This window comes from Carassius carassius, chromosome 23 (assembly GCF_963082965.1).
Source record: "Carassius carassius chromosome 23, fCarCar2.1, whole genome shotgun sequence".
Taxonomy (NCBI): domain Eukaryota; kingdom Metazoa; phylum Chordata; class Actinopteri; order Cypriniformes; family Cyprinidae; genus Carassius; species Carassius carassius.
Genome location: NC_081777.1, coordinates 4,290,604 through 4,309,496, shown reverse-complemented (window position 1 = coordinate 4,309,496; position 18,893 = coordinate 4,290,604). Strand labels below are relative to the sequence as shown.

Genomic DNA, 18,893 nt, shown 5'->3' with positions numbered 1-18,893 from the left:
AGTACACGTAGCAAGGGCTTTTAAATAATATAATAAATAAAAAGACAACAGATAGAATAGTGAGTGCTAAAGTTAGAGGGTCAAATAAAGAAATCTTGAAGATGGCTAAGGACTCAGCTGCTCGGATTGAGTTGGGCCGGTCATTCCACCAGAAGGGAACATTTAATTTAAAAGTCCGTAAAAGTGACTTCTGTGATTCTTTGGGCTGGCACAATCAAGCGACGTTCACTTGCGGAACGCACGCTTCTAAATAAGTATGAAATATTTCCATTTATATTTATTTTCCGCGTGGAATCGCCTGAAACCGCGGCGCTAACCCCGCACAAACTGCACAAATCACCCCCCAAATTGAGAGTAAGCTGCAGTCACAGGGCAACCCTCCCACCTGCTGCTCCCTGCACGAGCCTCCTCACACGGGTCGCGGCGAGCGGCGGAACCAAGGCAGAGCGAGCACCACAGTCCCGCAGTGGACGTTACCACAAAAGCCCAAATGACGGCACACTTCAACTTTGTACACCGAAACATGAAGTGGGACAAATCTTTCACTCTCCATTACTAGCAGCGAACTATATTAACCCCTAACATTAGTGGCGTGCTCTAATGCTAATTTTTCCTGTCACTCAGGATTTGTACAGAGATGAAGACTGCCATCTAGCGGTCAAGACATAACCTCGAAACAAAACTTTTTTTTTTTTATATCGATATTCCGTTTTTGAGAATCGATACAGTATCACCAAACAAAATATTGCGATACTCACGTGTATAGATATTTTCTTACACCCCTATAAAGTAACTCTTTCTCTGTGTCTCTGTACAGCTGGTGTCTGCAGACGGCTCTCATGGCTCTGACGGCGGTTCAGTGTGTGCAGACTCTCAGGCTGATGTGCCGCCCCCGCTGGAGAGGACAGGAGGCATCGGAGACTCCAGACCCCCTTCCTTCCAGTCAGTAACCCCACAGCTATCCCACACTGTCTTTCTCTATCTGTGTGTGTGTGTGTGTGTGTGTGTGTGTGTGTGTGAGTGAGTGAGTGAGTGAGTGAGTTGTTTCTACTCAAATGCTTTCCCATTACTCATTGTTGAAGCAGGTAGTCACACCTATAAGACTATGTTTACACGACAATTGATGAAGTCAAAAACGGAAATGTTTTTGCGTTTTTAAAGTTTCATGTATACACGACAAAGTTTTCAAAACGATTCGCATTTACACATTTCTGTGAAAACGGGCAGAAATGCTGTATGCCAGACCAGTAGTTGGCGCTGTCAGACGATTATATGTTATATATGATGCGTCTCCGCTGTTGGTTGTAGTATTGGTGAAGTAAATTCACACTTTGCTGATGAAGTGTTAGCAAACTCTTGAGCAGCAACAACTACCAAATACTCCGCCATTGTTGTGTATGTTTGTTCGCATTTGTCTTTAAAAACAACACATACTGAGCATATTGGGTGTTTACACGAAAAACGATAACGGTGGCGTTTTCAAAAACTCGCACTTTGAAACCCATTTCCAAAATTATGTTTTTCAGTCCCCAAAACACTGTTGTCATTTAAACGCACAGGCAAAACACATAAAAAGTGTCCCGTTTATGTCTGAAAACCTTGTCGTGTAAACAGCCTCTGAATCACACCACAGGTTGAGCCAGACGTTTTGTAGCCACAGCTTTCACACTGTATGGCTTTGTTGTTGTTGTTTTCTTTGAATAGTAAACTAGTATAGGAAAATGTATTATAACAGAAAACAATTAAACAATAAAAACTTAAAGAAAGGACACAGTATTCTAAATGTTGTTTGTGATCTTGTCAGATACACTCACTGGAGGTGGTTAGAGACCGGAAGTGCTAGGTGTTGACATGAACTCATTACCCTTCGGTCTCAAAGGCACCAGTTTCCTTTAACGTGAACTAATCAGAGCCCTAACCCCAAGAGCGCTTACACGTCAATACCCTTAATGACATCTGGCTGATCACAGGAGTGTGTTAAGAGGAGCTGTGCGAGTCTCAGATCCACGCGTGTTCAAATTTTCCAATAAGCCGGGGCCCTGTTACTTGTAAATCTAATCAACTCTACAGGCCCTCAAAGAAAGACCTGCTCATCAATTTAGATCAATGTTTTACTTACAAAGGCATTGATTGCTTTAAGTGCTCATTTTGACGGGAATGTGAAGCTGGTTAAGAAAAAGACCTGGTGGAGGTGAAGTGCTATTAGATCTGAACAGCTAATTAAAATGTGATGCAGCCTATTTTAAAGGGGTCATATGATGTTGTTAAAAAGAACATTATTTTGTGTATTTGGTGTAATGAAATGTGTTTATGCAGTATAAGGTTAAAAAACACATACTGTACATTATTGTTTCTGCTCTATGCACCGCTTTTCTGAATACATCGTTTTTTACAAAACTCATCGGTCTGAAAATCGAGGTGTGGTCTGATTGGCCAGATATCCAGTGCATTGTGACTGGCCGAATGCCAAAGCGTCTGACGGAAATGTTACGCCCCTTAACATACTGTGGCACGTGTCCCGGAGTGACAAGACAAGAACAATTAAAACCCATTACAAACGAGGCATTTGTTGCATCCAGTGGGGACATAATTGCAGATTATAATGACTTATACTGTCTTTTAACGTGTTGCATGAACTGTGTTCCCATTAGCCGCTTTTCCACTGTCGGGCCAGTGCAAGCCAGTGCTTTAATCGGGCTGGGTGGGGCTAATAGCATAGGACCTGTAGCACGAGGCCAAAATAGCGCTGCGTTTCCACTGTGGGGTCAGAAGCTCCGCTGAGCTTCACTAAAACCCGCCCTTTACACGCCTCTCAGGAAAAATGTCATGCAACCTCATCATTTCACCAAAAAAGAGAAGTTATCAGAAAACTAATGAGAAATAAGTCACTGGAAATAGCGCGATCACAAAACGAACACGATAAAAGTGGTCGTTTTCTTGCATCATAATGAATTAATTTATTAGGATTGAAAATTAGTCACGCAGAAATAAAGCGTTATGAACATAGTCTGCTCTTCAGTCGAGTCTGTTTCTGTCTGTTTGTAGTCTCAGTAGCCTTTATACATCACATTTAGAAAGAATCAGAGGTGGACAGAGTACACAGCTTCATTACTTGAGTAAAAGTACAGATACCCCTTGCTAAATTTTACTCAAGTACAAGTAAAAGTACTACAGTCAGATGTCTACTTAAGTAAAAGTACTGAAGTACTTGTTTTTAAAAGTACTTGAGTATCAAGAGTACAAGAGTACATTTTCTAAATATTGCATTACAACTGCCACAGTGCTTACATTTATGTACAGAAACATCCTACATGGAGTCATGAAATTTTTTTTATGTTAATACCTTGGAGAATGTAAAAGGAATTGAAAGTAAAATCAAGTCATTTTCATCTTTTTACCATGTTGCGTTATTTAACATTTCTCACTTGCCCACAAGGCAATAGCACGATAGCAACGCTCTGACAAACCTCTGCTAGAGTTTTAATGGAATTTCTGCACCCACATTTGAACCTGACTGTGTTAAACACACCTCATACTCAAGAACATCACAGCAAATGCTCTGCTTACATTAATGTGTAATATCAGAAAAGAAAATTCAGCTAACAATTGTGTGTACATGTGAGTTTCTCAGTTTTTTCATCAATCAAATCAATCAAAAATCAATCAAATCGATAAACCTAAACCAGCAAAGAAGGCAATATAGCAATCTTCTGACTCACCTCTGAACCTGAAGAGAAAATAATAATGATTAAAGAAAATCTGTGGTGCCTGCACAATCCAATCACGTTTGAGAGGGAAACAACACATTTTTTTCATTTTTTTCGTCCACAAATTTTGTATCAGATAGGCGTGTTTTGGTCTGGATGTCGAATGCGGATATTTTCTGAAACGATTAAGTCATCAGCCCACATCTCGCCCCTAATCAAACACCGCTACATCACTTAACAGCAACAAAAACATGAACAAACACTGAACGATTGTCTTTTTATTAACTAACATTAACACAGATTAATAAATGTATTGTTCCATGTTCGTTTGTGTACCACGAGCAAGGTTTATGAGCATAGTCCATGTCTTCTTCTCCGTTTTTAGTGCATCTCTGTGGCAGAATTACAGCGCCACATGCTGGTCTGACATGTATACTTCATCGTTTTGTGGTTTCATGTGGACGCGGATATTTCTTGAGATGAGGAAAAAAAAGATCGGATTGGGGTAAACTCTGTCTCCGTGTGGACGGGGCCGAAGAAGTAACGGGTACTTATGGTTATGGATAGAAATGTAGCAGAGTAAAGAGTACAATATTTGCCGCTCAAATGTACTTGAGTAAAGTCATGAGTACTCCCCAAAAATGATATTCGAGTAAAGTACAGATCCCTCAAAATTGTACTTAATTATTGTACTCAAGTAAATGTACTCTGTAACTGTCCGGCTATGGAAAGAATGGTCATTTCTTTATTTTTATAAGGGCTCCCAAACAAAAACCATTAGGCTATTATATTTTTATGACAGGCTACTCGGAACTCTCGATATGAGACTTATGATGGATAAAATATGTTACTAAATAAATACACAATTGTGATAGAGATTAAAAGGGTGACGTCTGATTTCGCCAGTGGTCATATTTACCATGTTTACTATGGTAATGTTAGCGTGCATAGTGTTTTGCATCGCTTATAAATATTTATTGTATGGTGATTATAATCCACATCGGATCAAGTTATTTCAAACACTCGCTGCTGACTAAGAGTGAGTTTTGAGCTCAACTTATTTTAAAAAGTTTTTAATGGTGGTGTTATTTGTTTGCTTTATGAAATGATCCGCGGCGCTGATGCTCTCCAGACGCAGAGAAATTCCTCCTTTGTTCATAACCACTCATCTAGTCCCAGTTGGCCCACTTTGGCCCAAGGTTTTTGTCGCACCAAAAAACTCTGGCCGTTTGCCCCGAGGAAGCCCCAACGAGGCACGATCAAGCCCTGGAAGTGACAGTGGAAACGCGACTGGCCCTGGCACGCACTAGCACGGGAAACGCGGCTATTGACATGGTCCCTACACAGTGTTCATTGCTCCCTACTCCCTGAGCAGGGTAAATCTGTTGAAGTTTACATTCATTCACGGATTTGCGCTGCACAGTGTCTTCACACATGGACAAATGAGACATCATATACCTCTCTAAATAAATACAATTTAAATTCACGCCTCGCTCACTTCAGTGCACTTTGAATGGAACATATATGTTTGCTTCAAACTGGAATCATGTGATGTCCACTTTGCAGGGCACTTACGTTTGAATAGAACACACGTCTGAAGCCATAAGAGAAACATATCAAATGTGCAGAGCAGGGGGCGTGAGGACTGGAATTGAGAACAGCTGCTCTACACTGCTCAAAACTTACATTTGAATCATCAGTGGCAAATCCTTTAAATATTTAAACGTACTTACAGTCTGTGAGTAAGAACAGCCAGCATTTTAGTCTTCTCTCCCAGGATCAAGAAACCGTCCTCCATGAAATGTGTGATCTGAAACACTCTTTTGGAAGACCAGACGAAGTAGTTTCACTTTCACAATGAAACACACACGTCGTCCACGAAATGGCTCCGGCGGCAACAGAGAGAATAAAAGTCACGCTTTGTGTGAGCATTTGGGCGATGTTATGTAAATCTTCCCACATCGTGATGTAGACGTGGGGGTGTGTTTGAACGAGATGTTTTGGGGGGTGTAGACAAGTCTTAACTTTGATAAAGAATATCTCTTTGGATTTGAGACTTTAGTCTTTGCAACTTTACAGAGCCTCTTCATGCACCAAGAGCTTGTAACACTCCAAAGAGAAAGGAAAATTTCAAATCGCATCCATACTTTAGAAGTAATTATGAAATATAAATATGTACTTAAGTCCTAAGCCAACAAAAGCACACTTAAGTTCATGTAATTGCATTGAATAAATCCCTGTAGAGAAAATGAATTGGAAAAAATGCATCCAAAACCAAAAAGCTGTTGAACAAGGGCGCTTACTGTTTCGCTCTATTGGGACGTTAAATGTTACTGATTTCAAAGTTCAAGTTTCACTCTCAAAATAATACCAAAATGATTTATTTTGACAAAACCGTGCAGCCCTTATATAGGTTTGGATGTTTTTTTATTTTCTTGTTCATATCAGTGTGTGGTCCTCCATGTTTCTGGGTTTCCCCACAGGTCTGTTTGTGGCATAGTTGGTCAGTGGGTGTCTTTATCTGTGTGTAACCACATGTGTGTGCATACTTGTTTGTCGTGCTGGTGTTTCCTGTCTGTGTGTGTGTGTTTCCTGTTCTGTCTGTCAGGCAGCATGACTCCCCTCTGTGTGAGTGTGTTTATGTGCAGGTTAATTATTCATACACTGAACACAGGCCAAGAGCAGTTTGGAGAAATACAGCCGAATCCTGTGATCTCCCTCTGCTGTTGATCCTCAGTACACATGGACGAAGATCTCCTCACATACAGAAACACTTCAACACTGTACTTTGCCCCAATACACAGGATCAGCTGACATTTATGATACCTTCAGGAACTTTCTGAGTTACAAATTGTTATTAGCCATAATTAGGTTTTCATTGGGAATGTTACTGTACACATTTTGTGTACTATTGATGCTTTATAGCTTTTAAGTTAGCTAGAAAATGCTGCTCATTAAGCTTGTTTATGGCGTGACAGGCTAATGAAACACATACTGTCTGTGCATGTGTTCTGTCCAGTGTTATTTTAGTATCATTCATATACTATAACAGTAGTATACTATTATAGGAAAACACTATTAAATATATTATCTGTTTAATTTAATTTAATTTTTGTATTTTCTGTTTTCATGTAAAATTTAGTTCAAGTTTTAGTAATTTTTTTATTTAATTTTTTTATTATTATTATTATATTTTTTTTATCTTATTTAGTTTTAGTTATTTAAGTACTTCGAGTTACAAAAATGAGAATTGTTGGCAGCTAACTCAAAGAAAGCATGTAAAAGTTTTTATTTTATTTAAAAATATATTTAAAAAAATTATATTGTATAAATATATTTCAAAATATACCAAACATTATATGTTTTACTATACATAAATTATATATTTACTAATATATTTTGGGCCATTTTCTGTTTAGTATATTTTCAAGAAAATAATAATAATAATAAAATAAATGTGTGTGTGTGTATGTGTATGTATATATATATATATATATATATATATATATATTTCTGTATGGAATTTCAAGTAACTTTTTTAATGGTTGTAGTTTTATCTGACTATAATATGAATTACATTCTTAGTTCAATACTGCAGTTCATCGCAGTGATTTAGTTTAATTGTATTGAATAGGTCAATTGTTGAGGTGTCTATGATTCTAACATGACACTCTTTCATATTCCCAATGATTTACAAATGCTTTATGGATTGATTTTGCATTAAGTAAAACCTGTTTAGAAATGGTTTTGCTCATCTATGACTAATTGTAAAAGAGTTCTCTTTAAAAAGCCTTCATGTGTGAACTGTGTGTGTGGCACGTATTACTCAGCATCTGTCTTCTGGACACTCGTCCTTCATCACTTCATCTTCATCTTCCTCTTTGGTCCAGTGCGAATGCCGCAGGAAGTCAGGGTGACCTGGGCAATGATACCGAGCCTGAGGTGGGTCCATCGCTGAGAAGAGACCGAGATCGAGAGAGAGTCAGAGACAGAGAGAGGGAGAGAGAGAGGCCTCGGAGGAAAGATACACACGACCATGGTGAGTTTACCCACGAGTCAGTCCTGGCTAATGACGAGGAAACACACAGGCTTGTTTGATGAGTGTTGTGTGCTGCAGGAGGCCGGTTGAACGGTCACTCGCGGCCGGAGCGCAGGCCGGACATCGCTGGCTTCGAGAGCTCGTCCACGCTGATGAGCAGTGAGCTGGACACAACCAGCTTCTTCGACTCCGAGGAGGAGGACTCCACTAGCAGGTGAGTCCTGCTCTCACAGACGAGTGTCAAGACACCAGTCACGGAAAAAAAAAACTTTTCTCTTACTCTTTGGAAACAGATGTCTGATGTAGGGCCGGGACGAAAACAGTTTCATATCAAGATCACAAGAAAATTTGTCAATAATGTAAATACGATGATAAGCGCTTGACATTTGTGACCCTGGACCACAAAACCAGTCATAAGCGTCAATTTAGACGTATACATCATCCGCTTTCCATTGATGTCTGGTTTGTTAGGATCGGACAATATTTGGCCGAGATACAACTATTTGAAAATCTGGAATCTGAGGGTGAAAAAAAGCTAAATAATGAGAAAATCTCCTTTAAAGTTGTCCAAATTAATTCTTAGCAATGCATATTACTAATCAAAAATTAAGTTTTGACATATTTATGGTAGGAAATTTACAAAATATCTTAATGGAACATGATCTTTACTTAATATCCTAATGATTTTTGGCACAAAAGAAAAGTCAATAATTTTGGCCCATATAATGTTTTTTTTTTTTTGGCTTTTACTACAAATATACCCCAGAGACTTAAGACTGGTTTTATGCTCAAGGGTCACATTTTTACTCAATGTAGATTCTTCTAACAGCAGCAATAAACAAAAACAACAGCCAGTCAGTGCGTGTTGCTAGTAAGTCCGTGTAGTTTGGTGTACTACACAAACTCAAACACACGTGATGCTCACTGTGTTTCAATGTATGCAGACATTAACACATGAATTTCATCTGCTCTGAGATTCTCTTCACTTTAAGTTTAATTTGAGAAAAATAACTACAATCAAATACAAACTTGAAACTCAAAAGATCTTCACGACAAACCACCAAAATAAAAGTTTGGTTTAACTTGAAGAAATTATGACAGCCGTGTAATACTACTGTATGTTTTACTTCTCAAAATAATAATATTATTATTCTTAAGGGAAATTCATGCAACCAAGATATTTTTTCTTTTAGTATTTTAATTTATACATTTCTGTATGCAGCATCTTATTTTACCAAAAAATTATGTTGAAAGCATTTCCTAATATGTTGGGATAAATATCAATATCATTTGATCCAACCAGACAAGAAAACTCATTAAAAAGCCATTAAATTAGGTCCTTATATTTTCTGTTTTCTAGTTATTAGTGGAGACAATTTTTGCAGTAATTTATATTAGTTTATTTTTCCCTTGCCAGTCTGCTATTGTGGCATCTGTGATTTCTAATAAACCTGTCTTTAAACCGCACAATGGTCAGTCAGTCTGTAAAGAAAGAAAACATTATATTTTGCAAGTAGATTTAATCTACTGTACTATTAGCATCCTCAAGATTGTTTCCAATGTGATATAAATTTCAGGACAATTTGCCTCAGTTCACATTACTGTAGTGCATCTGATCTGATATTGTCTTTCTCAGTATTTTATTTACAAATGATTTTCTTTATAGTAATGCACTCCATTTTTTATTGTATTTCAGTAAAGAATACTATTTTATGTTTTAGTAAAATAAATACATTTCGGTAACATTTTACAATATGGTTGCACTAAGATTAATAAATGCTTTAGAAGTGTTGTCCATGCTTAGTTCATGTTAACTAAAGTAGTTAACTTATCTGAACTAATGAACCTTATTTTAAAGTGGTATCTAATATTCATATTCTTATATTTTAAATATATAAATATATTTTGTATATAAACATAACATATTTTTCTTAAATATATACATGCATGTGTTTGTGTATATATATATATATATAATAAATATACACAGTATACACACATATTATGTAAACAAATCTTTTATTATGAATGTGATTAATCGCGATTAATCATTTGACAGCACTAATAAAAATAAAATGTAATAATTTTTTTAAAGTAAAAATTTACATTTAAATTATTTATTGATTTAAGGCTATACAACAAAAGCTGATGTATGCATAATAATAATAGTATTAAAATATGTTAATTTTTATTTTCTATGTTACAGTAATAAGAATGACATTCTGTAGTTTGTATTACCATAATGAGAATCAAAAGACAGATTTGCTCGATGGTCCTGAAAATAATGTAAAAATGCCTAAAAATCGTAAGGGTCCAAAGTATTTTTGCATAAAGATAATAAAATCAATGACAGTGTGAACTATGCTGGTATTTTTCACATGTAAAGAGGCCAATCTCAACAGAGGTCATATGAATATGGACATTATAAAGTTATATGTACAAAAAGATCCAGTATAATTGTTAGAATCAGAGATATGTCTGAACATGTTAATTGTAGCTTATGGCTTCTCATATCATCTCCTCATGAAGATGACTTAATGTACACTCAGATCACATGCTCTGGAAAGCCAACACAAAGCAAGGTTTTCCATGCTCTGATACACTACTACACTAAAGCAGATGATTGGCTGGTAAGCATCACGTGACTCTCAGGACCAATCAGAGCTGAGACGATTTTAATGTGCATTATTTGTGCACAAAAGACATTTTCAGGCTGAATATGATGTTTTGAAGATGGTGTGTCATCTGTTACAGGTTCAGCAGCTCCACGGAGCAGAGCACATCGTCACGTCTCATGAGACGCCATCGCCGCCGCAGACGGAAACCTAAAGCACCCAGGATGGAGCGGGTGAGAGTCCAGATAAACCTCATGGCTATCAGTGTTTCTATCAGTGTGTCCTCATCTCTCGCTCTCTTTCTCTCGATCTCTCCAGTCCTCATCGTTCAGCAGCATCACTGACTCCACCATGTCTCTGAACATCATCACTGTCACATTAAACATGGGTGAGTATGTGCGCATGTCTATCTGTGTGTGTGTCTGCTGCTGAACATGCACCACTCTGTTAACATTCTTTATTTGATCAAAAATAGAGTAAAAACAGTAATACTGTGAAACATTGTTTTTTATTTTAAAATGTAATTTATTCCTGTGATCAAAGCTGGATTTTCAGCATCATTACTTCAGTCTTCAGTGTCACATGATCCTTCAGAAATCATTCTAATATGCTGATTTGCTGCTGGAAAATGTGCTAATCTTTGATAAACTGAAGGCTTAAAAACAGCAGTTATTTGACATTTTTGTAGCATTATAAAGGTCTCTACTGTCACTTTTGAGTTTTGATCAGTTTAGTGCATCCTTGCTGAATAAAAGTATTAACTTCTTGAAATCCAAGATCCAGTTGCACAAAATCTTTACCAGAGACTGTTTAATAAAAAAACAACTGAAAGTGGGGATTGATTTTTTATTTTATTTTTTACATTTTATCAAAAGTTTCAATTTAAAATGTTGCATTCTCATATTACTAAATCTGTAGTCTACTGTTCGTCTCTCCATTTTGTTTTTCTCTCTCCGTCTTACTATAGAGAAGTATAATTTTCTGGGCATTAGTATAGTTGGGCAGAGTAATGAGAGGGGTGATGGAGGAATCTACATCGGCTCCATCATGAAGGGTGGTGCAGTGGCTGCTGACGGACGCATTGAGCCTGGGGACATGCTTCTGCAGGTCTGTTTTATACTGTAAGATATTCCTGATCATGCTGGCTGTTTGTGATTTCTAAGAGTTGCTTGTTTTGTTGTAGGTCAACGATATCAACTTTGAGAACATGAGTAATGATGATGCAGTGAGGGTGCTGCGAGAGATCGTCCATAAACCTGGGTAAGAAGTGGACGTGGTGATGTCCCGTTATAGACTAAACGAGATTTATATAAGCACTGATGATTTTTTGGTTTATGTTTACATTTACAGACCCATCACACTGACTGTGGCCAAATGTTGGGATCCAAACCCTCGTAGCTGTTTCGCCCTCCCACGAAGTAAGAGAGCTACTGCGTTACAGTGCTATTAAAGAATGAAAATTGAATCACCCTGAGGCTATCCAAGATGTAGATGAGGAGTTTGTTTCTTCATCAGATTTGGAGAAATGTAGCATTGCATCACTTGTTCACCAATGGATGCTCTGTAGTGAATGGGTGCCGTCAGAATGAGAGTCCAAACAGCTGATAAAACATCACAATAATCCACAAGTAATCCACACCACTCCAGTCCATCAGTTTAAGTCTTGTAAAGTGAAAAGATGCGTGTTTGTAAGAAACAAATACATATTTAAGATTGCACTTCTATCCATTCTATATTGCTTTCTCCAGTGAAAACATCTTGTTCAAGCTCTGAAAACAGTCCAAAAAATTCTAAACAAATATATCCGTGGATTTAGATGTGAGAGGGAATGGACTTTTTCACTTAAGGATGTGTCATTATGGATTATGGACTTGAATTTTGGCCAAATGTGGTGGTTTAAAGTTAAAATGTCTAAAGATGCAGCTTTTCACTTCACAAGATGTTAAAAGATGGACTGCTGTGGATTACTTGTGGATTATTGTGATGTTTTTATCTATTGTTTGGACTCTCATTCTGACGGCACCCATTCACTGCAGAGCATCCACTGGTAAGCAATTGGTTTAATGTTGAATTTCTCAGATGAAGAAACAAACTTGGATAGCCTCAGGTTGAGTAAATGTAATTTCTGGGTGGAACTATTCTTTTAAACATGAAGTGCTGTTCGCAACCATTTCACTCTCACAATTAAAATTAAACCATTTTCTTTGACTGTTTTTGACCTCTTTGTTAGCATCTGAAGTGACCAGGCATCTGTGTGCTCCCCCTGTGTTTGTTCAGGTGAGCCGATCCGTCCCATAGACCCTGCTGCCTGGGTGTCTCACACTGCCGCCATGACAGGGGCGTACCCAGTGTACGGTATGAGCCCTTCCATGAGCACAATCACCTCCACCAGCTCCTCCATCACAAGCTCCATTCCAGAGACTGAGCGTAAGTGTTTATCCATTCACCCTTCCCATAATCCACCTCTACTGTGGATGTACACAGAGGATGACTGTCTGTCACCAGAGGATGACTTCATCTGCCAACCCACTGCTTACTGTGCTCTGACCGTAGCCTTTACCAACTGAGTTTCAAATTAAAATCAAAGATTTGTGAGTAGTCATGAACAAATTATACACTGAAAATTAGACCATACAGAAAAAGAAGTACACTTTAGAATACGTTTACATATACTTGTAAATAAAATACTAAAAATAATAGAATCCATTACTAAGAACTGAAAGTAATGTTTACACATAAATGCATGTTATTTACAATTTTAAAAAAAATGATTATAGTTTAAATTTGTATTAGTGTGCCTTAGTATGTTAAGTCAACACAATTGTACAGCTTTAAAGCATGTAAAATAAATGACAAATAAATGATTTAAATGCACTTTTTTATTTGACATTATTACTAAGAGCACTTAAGTGTTAAGAGAGTCATGGAAGTGTATTTTTAAGATGTAAAGTACACTACAAGCGCACATTAAATGCAATTAAGCAAACCTCTTTTTCACAGGGGAAATCAGATTTATTTGTGATGTTGGAGAAATCAGAAACTCCTCCTAGATCAGTTGATGATGGCTACATCTTGATGTTCAGAGCACGTCTTTGTAGTTGACTCACATCTGTAGACTGCCGTGCACCATCTCGTTGTGCTTCACTCTGCAGGGTTCGAGGATTTCCATCTGTCCATCCACAGCGACATGGCAGCAGTAGCCAAAGCAATGGCATCTTCAGAGTCAGGCCTGGAGGTGCGGGACAGAATGTGGCTAAAGATCACCATCCCCAACGCCTTCATAGGTAACCCTGTGGCCTCTCTCTTAACATTTCACTTTAGCATGAAGTGAAAATGCCACCAAAAGCGATAAACAGGTCCTCATAATAAATTCCTTTTTTTTAATCTATGATCTCATGTTTGATGCTTTATCATTGTCAGTATCTATCCATTTATACCTGTGTGAAAAAGAAGTGTGATTAACTGCATTGAATGTACACTTATAGTGTTTCATATCTTGAAAGTATATTTTTGTAAAAACTGTAATATAATATAGAATAATAATTGAATAAAAGGCCGCTTATGGGCACTTAAAAAGAGAAACACTTTCATGACTGTTTCTCCAACACACTTAAGTACACTTTTTAAATGTTTTACTTTAAAGATGGAATGCTTATGTTGTCCTTCTTTAACTACCGTACTGTTAAATACTATGTGTTAAGTATGTTTAATAATCTTTTGCTTTAAAGAAGTACACTTATTTTGATGTGTTGATAACATACTAAAGCACATGTACTACTTGAGCATAATTTTACTGTAATGTGATATTGGATATTACAGTTAAAAGATAATTTACAGTATTTTAAATATACTTAAGTTCAACTTTATCATTTCAAATGTATAATTGCGAATATATTTACTACTTACTACCTACTTAAGTGGGCTAAAAAGCACTCTTTAGTTTAATAAAACTGCATTTAGTATAAATTAATAAAACTATTTAATACATTTTTATTTAAATAGCACGCAAATGTATTGTACTCAGTTCAGTATATTCTTATAAAGTCAAATTCAAAATAGTTATTATTTCCATAATAAGTACTCTTTTCTAAAGGCTACTTCGTTTTCACAAGGGTGAATTTACAACCACTTTAGCATTTGATTTTATTGGTAACAATCATTATTGTTTTAAATAATAATTAGTTTCAGAGAATTTATTGAATTGAAGTTGGATGTGGATATTCCACTAGTGTCTTCAGAAGTAAAATATTGGTTTTCCTCTCAGGTTCAGATGTGGTGGATTGGCTCTTTCATCACGTCGAGGGCTTTACTGACAGACGGGAGGCACGCAAATACGCCAGCAACCTGCTCAAAGCTGGCTACATCCGGCACACTGTCAACAAGATCACCTTCTCTGAACAGTGCTATTACATCTTTGGTGACCTGTGCGGCAGTGAGTTCCTGATCTTTGGTTCTTTGATTTGTCCCCACTCTTTCACATCAAACATCTTTTATTTATTCATTTGGAGTGAACTCTCGTCCCTCCTGTTTGTTCCTCTTCTGTCTCAGATATGGCCAGTCTCTCCTTGCATGATCATGATGGTTCTAGTGGGGCGTCTGACCAGGACACTCTGGCTCCGTTGCCTCACCCTGGTGTAGCTCCCTGGCCGCTCACGTTCCCCTATCAGTACCCGATCCCTCACCCGTACAATCCCCACCCTGTGCACGACCCCGGCTACAGCTTCACTGCGGGGGGCGGCAGCGCTGGCAGCCCGCACAGCGAAGGTGAGACCGGTTCCATCAGGGGCAGAAATGAACCAGGGGCTTGGGGCATAAATGCTACCACAATTAACAATAATGCCCTCCAAATCAGGATATGGGGGCAAAAACTGCACCTGCCCAATTAAATAAAACTATTATGATTACATTGCAATTAAGACGTATGGCGTTACATTTAGTTCTGCTCAGCATCAGCATATTAGAATGATTTCTGACTGATCACGTGACACCGAAGACTGGAGTAATGATGCTGAAAATTTAGCTTTGCATCCAAGGAATACATTTTAAAATAAACTTTTAAAAGAGATACAAAAAATTAAATTGTTAAAGAATTTCACAGATGTTTTGCAAGAGCTAACTAGGTCCATCTCTTCCAACCGAGCCAGGGACGGCTGAACGAGTCAAACGAACCCGGCTTTGGGGGTCAAATGCTTAAATGTTATAAATTGAGATTAACAATAAATATTTTAACTGCTATTATGTAAAAGGAATACTGCTGTAAAAAAGCACCTTATTTGTTTAAAGTGTTTGCAAACCAAATGTTATTGCACTTTTGTTCATATAGCAGTACTTTTAAATAAAAGAAGTGCACAATACACTACTTTTGAACGCATTATTGAATTTTGTGCATAACAATGCGATTAATCACAGAAAAACATGTGATAAATATTTGAATGGTTGCCCAGCACTTATATACTTATATATATATATATATATACACACACACACAGCATATATGCACACACACTCACTCACAACGATAAAGAAAAATGCCCAGGAGATCACTGCCAGGGGCTAATATCGCCCCTTAATGCCTCTTCCTGATCCTGTGGTCAGCTTTTCTGCCCTTATTATATCTAATCTGATGACAAGGTGAATACATTGAAAAGTGCCCAAAGAATTAGACTTAAACAGGAAGTCTCACTTTTCTTGTGCTTTCTTTCATTTCGCTCACAGGCAGTCGAAGCAGTGGCTCGAATCGAAGCGGCAGTAAAAATGACACAAACGCAGCAGCTGGAACGCAAGAGTCTGGAGGCCGATCTGGCAGTGGCAGCGAGTCCGAGAAAAGAGAGAAGGCTCCCAGCGAGCGCTCTGCGGCGCCCCCTAGTGAACACACCATCCGCAGCGTCCAGAGCCTGGTGTGTGCAGCGCCCGGCCTCCCTCCACAGCCACAGACACAGCCACTCGTAACAGCAGCGCCGGGCTCTCCTCCAGAACGAGACCTGGCCTCGGTGCCGCCCGAACTCACAGCCTCGCGCCAATCTTTCCGCATGGCCATGGGGAACCCCAGTGAGTTCTTCGTTGACGTCATGTGATGCTCTTCAGGTGACCCCGAGGGTCAGCTCACATGCTCAAGGCACTGTGAAATCAAGAAAAAAAGATGAGGAGGAAGACAAAAAAGAGATGCATTGATATTTTAGTGGCTGAGTGTCCCTCCTAATGTCCCTCCTGTGTCCTGTGGCTTGCACTTTCTTCAGTGAAGAAGACTGGAACAGATCACGTATCCCATCATGCCCTCAGAGACCCGAGGTCTCTGATTTAAGGAGACTCTGTGCGATGCAGTGATGAAGGTGATTGCTTGCTGGCTTTTGTGTACTTTGTATGTACTTTACCTGCATTTTTAGATTTTGTCCTCTGACTGGTTTATTAACCTCAAGAAATTTTTTTCAATCAAAGATGAACTAAATTAAGTGGGAGAGAAAAGCATGATATGAGAAGGAAGTGAGGACCTTTTGCTTTTTAAGGATGAACAAATCGTCTTTAATGATTTTTAAAAAAGACAAGCACTATCAAAAGATAGAATCTTTGGAAATTATTTTATATCTTTGGCTTTAATTTTCTGCTAAGAATGGTGGAGAGTGAAAGAGAAAAAGAGAGAGTCTCTAAGTTTACATACAGGACTTTTCAATGTTTCAATGTTATCAGCACTCCTAAAGCAACCTGAAGATGCACTATTATTTTTATTATAAGATGGAGACTCTCACTCTTCCTCAAACAACACAATTCTTAATATGTTAATGTCTGTCATCATTAACCATCAGCACTCTGCTTCATTTTTTCTCTGTAAACCTTTCTTTCTTTTTTTTCTCTGATGCATTTATCACATTTTTAATTATTGGAAACAGATAGTATTGAATGGTTCAATTTAATACTCGCTGTACACTGTTTTACCACAAAACAAAACAAATTGTTTTATTTATAAATATAGTTTATTGCCTAAACACTGAGTGTGCATCTTTTCTAGTTTTTGTGTTGAAAAGGAAATCACTTTTATTCTTCTGCAGTTGTGCAAAAGAAGAAGCACAAGTGCAAATTGAATGTGACGTCTTCGGACACTTAAATGCATGTTAATTACAATTACATTTAAATATAGTTTAGATTTATATTAAATGCAATTAGTTATTTCATAATTACAGACAACAAAAGTTGTCTCGGAAATATGATTAAAGTGTACTGCAGAATGTGCTGAAAAGCATTTATAATAAACTAAAGTATATTTTAATGTTTTTTCTATTGAAACATGTATGTAATATGGTTAACACGTTAAAATAAGTGTGCTTCTTTAAAGCATGCCAAAATATTATTAAAACGGGTTTAAAATGTACTTCAATATAAACTTTTATTTATTTGACATACAGGTGCATCTCAATCAATTAGAATGTTGTGGAAAAAATCTTTTATTTCAGTAATTCAACTCAAATTGTGAAACTCGTGTATTAAATAAATTTAGTGCACACAGACTGAAGTAGTTTAAGTCTTTGGTTCTTTAATTGTGATGATTTTGGCTCACATTTAACAAAAACCCACCAATTCACTATTTCAACAAATTAAAACACTTCAAAAGAAACATATTTTAGTGAACTGTTTGCCTTCTGGAAGGTATGTTCTTTTACTGTACATGTACTTAATACTTGGTAGGGGCTCCTTTTGCTTTAATTACTGCCTCATTTCGGCGTGGCATGGATGTGATCAGAGTGCTGTATCCAAGCATTTTAACAGAAAGTTGAGTGGAAGGAAAAGGTGAATTACTGAAATAAATGAACTTTTCCACAACATTCTAATTTATTGAGATGCACCAATTACAAAGTGCACTTTTAAAAGTGTACAGGAGTGTTAAGAAACATGAACGTGTACTCTCTTTAAATGCACTTAGGTGGAGTTTTTGTATGAAGTACAAGTGCAAATTAAATTCTTTTTCACAAGAAACACTAGGGAATTTTATATATGTGCTTGGGGGAAGTCACAGCTTATTTGCACTCATGCTCCATTTAAAGTGGTAGAAAATGATGGGTGGATTTCTTTCTGTTTTATTCTCATAAAGAAAGTTTTCCCACACTGATTCTGACAGTCTGCCAGCGTTTAAGGGGAGAAGAATATATTTCATTCTCTTTGGGTCTTAGAAGAGCTATTCTATGATTTATGTTTCCACTGTATCAAAGCTAGATCTAGGTACAAACCATAATTTATATACAACTCAGACTGAACGCATGATGAATGCTTCACACTTTATATAAAAAAAAAACAACAACCTTAAAAAAAAAAAGTTTAGCACATAACCTGTCCTGTACTCTCAGTCTGCATCATTTGTGCTGCAGACATTAATCATGCTGCTGGATGAAGAGACTGTTGTGACTACATCATCATTCAACAATAGAATTGGTGAAAAATACCATAAACTTCCATTATAGGGCTTTTTTGACATTTTTGTCGGGTGTAATAGCTTTTCAACTAATACTTAAGCACTGGCTTCTCCAGTCCTCCACCAGTGTGATT

At 37.4% G+C, this 18,893-nt stretch overlaps 1 protein-coding gene across 1 annotated transcript in view; it reads left to right on the top strand.

Annotated features, from left to right (window-relative positions):
• LOC132101234 (segment polarity protein dishevelled homolog DVL-3) overlaps positions 1-17,347 on the top strand; it is a 32,015-nt gene extending 14,668 nt beyond the window's left edge. Inside the window, exons 3-15 of the mRNA XM_059506007.1 lie at positions 818-942; positions 7,598-7,746; positions 7,825-7,960; positions 10,501-10,594; positions 10,680-10,749; positions 11,329-11,468; positions 11,545-11,621; positions 11,712-11,779; positions 12,639-12,788; positions 13,514-13,645; positions 14,626-14,793; positions 14,910-15,125; positions 16,077-17,347. Coding sequence (XP_059361990.1) covers positions 818-942; positions 7,598-7,746; positions 7,825-7,960; positions 10,501-10,594; positions 10,680-10,749; positions 11,329-11,468; positions 11,545-11,621; positions 11,712-11,779; positions 12,639-12,788; positions 13,514-13,645; positions 14,626-14,793; positions 14,910-15,125; positions 16,077-16,435 — 1,884 coding nt within the window. The 3' untranslated portion in view covers positions 16,436-17,347. The remainder of the gene's footprint in view (positions 1-817; positions 943-7,597; positions 7,747-7,824; positions 7,961-10,500; positions 10,595-10,679; positions 10,750-11,328; positions 11,469-11,544; positions 11,622-11,711; positions 11,780-12,638; positions 12,789-13,513; positions 13,646-14,625; positions 14,794-14,909; positions 15,126-16,076) is intronic.
• The last annotated feature ends 1,546 nt before the right edge of the window (positions 17,348-18,893 follow it).